At 27.4% G+C, this 2,396-nt stretch overlaps 1 protein-coding gene across 1 annotated transcript in view; it reads right to left on the bottom strand.

Moving 5' to 3' along the window:
* The window catches only part of LOC107625046 (transcription factor MYB14), a 3,821-nt gene extending 2,740 nt beyond the window's left edge, over positions 1 to 1,081 (bottom strand). The window contains exons 1-2 of the mRNA XM_016327576.2: positions 757 to 1,081; positions 314 to 443 (exon numbers count right to left, since the gene is read on the bottom strand). Coding sequence (XP_016183062.1) covers positions 314 to 443; positions 757 to 889 — 263 coding nt within the window. The 5' untranslated portion in view covers positions 890 to 1,081. The remainder of the gene's footprint in view (positions 1 to 313; positions 444 to 756) is intronic.

Raw genomic sequence — 2,396 nt, 5'->3', positions numbered from 1 at the left:
CGACTGATTTTTAATGTACTAATATAATAATTTTGTAAAAATAAATTCTTATATGATCTTATTTTATTCTTTTTAAAAAAATATTAAAATGTTAAAAATAAATTTTAGTGTACAGAGTATTTTAATATTATCTTCTTAGTATTTCTCTGAAAAAAAAAAGGAAATCCACTTTATTAGAAGAATATTTCAAAATTTTTAGTAAGTTTTATTGCTGAAAAGTGACGAAGACATAAATTGAAAGAAGATCAGAGAGAGAATGAAGAAAATAATAAAAAAGTAAATGTAAAGTGTAAATAATGAAATAAACTTTTACCTGTTTCCCAACATTTCATGCAACTTGAGTATTGTCTCTTCTTCTTCGTTGGTAAAGTTGCCCCGTTTGATATCTGGCCTCAAATAATTTATCCATCTTAATCTGCAACTCTTTCCACACCTCAATAACCCTGTTGATATTAAAAGCAAGGAAAGAAATTTATTCATCAAATTTCTCTTTACTTTCTTGTAATTTAAAATTAAAAAAAAAAGAAGAAGAAGAAGAAGAAGCAGTAGTATGCAAAAAAAGGGATTAATTATAAGTCTCTTAAGATTTTTGGATCAAGGTCTGACATTATTGAACTTTTCATCATTGTAATTTCTCACTTAATCTGGCTATTAATAAGTGATCTCCATCCCCAAATGTTTTCTTGAATCTAGTTATCAATGCATGGAAGTTGAAACAAAAAAGGGATTAATTATATAAAAAAATGAATTAATTACCAGCTTGTTTGGGAAGGGCACGCCAATTATTGTGACCATTTGTGTTGATATAATTGATGAGGATTTGATCTTCTTCAGGGGTCCATGGCCCCTTCTTCAACCCTAGTTTCTCACAGCATGGAGCTCTACCCATTTTCTTCTCAAAGCTAGTTGTTTAATTTTGAAGGGTGGAAGTGATGAATAGCCATGACTATGGTCTATTATATATGAGAAATAAAGTGCCAACAAGTATCGAAGGCTTCAGTTCAAAGCTCACACGAGGTATATGTGCTTCAATCATCATGGAAAATGTTTTTTAATATCTATTTTATGAATATTATATTCCTGTAGCTTTTTTTTTAATTTAGTGATATCTATGATTCTTTAAAAAAATAATAGATTAATTTGTCATTTAAGTACTTTTATTTTATTAAAGATTAATTTATCTAATATTTTAAAAGATACAATTAATTGAGTCAAAATTGATACAAACGATTTAAGTTTTGCTCTAAATTTTGTTTGAAATGACTCAATGAGTCATTATTGTACAGCTTGTGTGTGTGGGGTAGGTCATCCTGTTTCTCCTATGGAGTGGGTCACAAACTCAACACATTTGTGTTCATTAGTTGCATAGTCAAATAAGTCATCGAGATTTTCCTAACATAGAACTGCTATTAATGTGGCCCGTCAATTCCACTTTGAGATGGGAAATGTTTTACACCAAAATCAATGTTTACTAAATTAAATTTAGATCATCTAAATTAAAAACAATCATAAAATAATAAAATAAAAAATTAATTATTATTAAATTTATAATTTTTATAAAATATCTCTTACTATTTTAAATTAATGGTAATTTAAATTATATATTTTTATATTTTTTATAATTTTTTTAATTGATAATTCTTAAATTTATTACATGTATGCTAGTTGTTATGCTTTGTGAACATCTTAACTTATTTGTACTACTTCCGAGTTCCGATAGATAAGATAAGCTATTTTATTGGCTTTAGATAATATGTATTAAGAATATATGTTGTTCTTGTAGAGGTTGGCCATTGTATAGTTCGTCTGTCGATAAATATTTGTAAATTTTTTGTTGAGATGAGTTATATGTCGATAATGAGAAAATAAAGGGTGGATATCTGTATAAGACATTCCGACGTTCAAGTAAGTAAATAAATAATAGACTTTGCCAATTGTAACAATCTGAACAATCCTTTTACTCTTTTCTATATCTGAAATGGAGAATAATGGTTATGTTTTCGAGTAATTTTGCTTTAAATAGAGAGTAATAACATATTTGAGTATTTTGGTATTTATTTTTATGACTGTTCTTGGTAATCGATTTATAACGTATATAGCTGAGTCATGACGTATAGTCGAGCTATAACAGCTATATCATAATCCCCCGAGCTTGACCTAGTGATATTTTGATGAAATAGGTTGAGTTTTTATTGATGAGTTATGGTTTGGTATTTTGATTTATAGATATATGGAGCTTCCAGCTCAACTTGTTTGATCAAAATAAATATAATAAAATATAAAAGCTGAAACAATTAAGTGGAGAAGTGTAAATTTTTCTTGAAAAAGAAAATAAAAAAATAGTCTTGTCATTAAATGGGCAGTTGGTGCTCCAGTTTTTAATGTGATTGAGTACC

The sequence above is a fragment of the Arachis ipaensis genome, chromosome B02, assembly GCF_000816755.2.
Source record: "Arachis ipaensis cultivar K30076 chromosome B02, Araip1.1, whole genome shotgun sequence".
Classification (NCBI taxonomy): domain Eukaryota; kingdom Viridiplantae; phylum Streptophyta; class Magnoliopsida; order Fabales; family Fabaceae; genus Arachis; species Arachis ipaensis.
The sequence above is the reverse complement of the archived record's forward strand: the minus strand, read 5'-3'. Positions and strand labels throughout refer to the sequence as shown.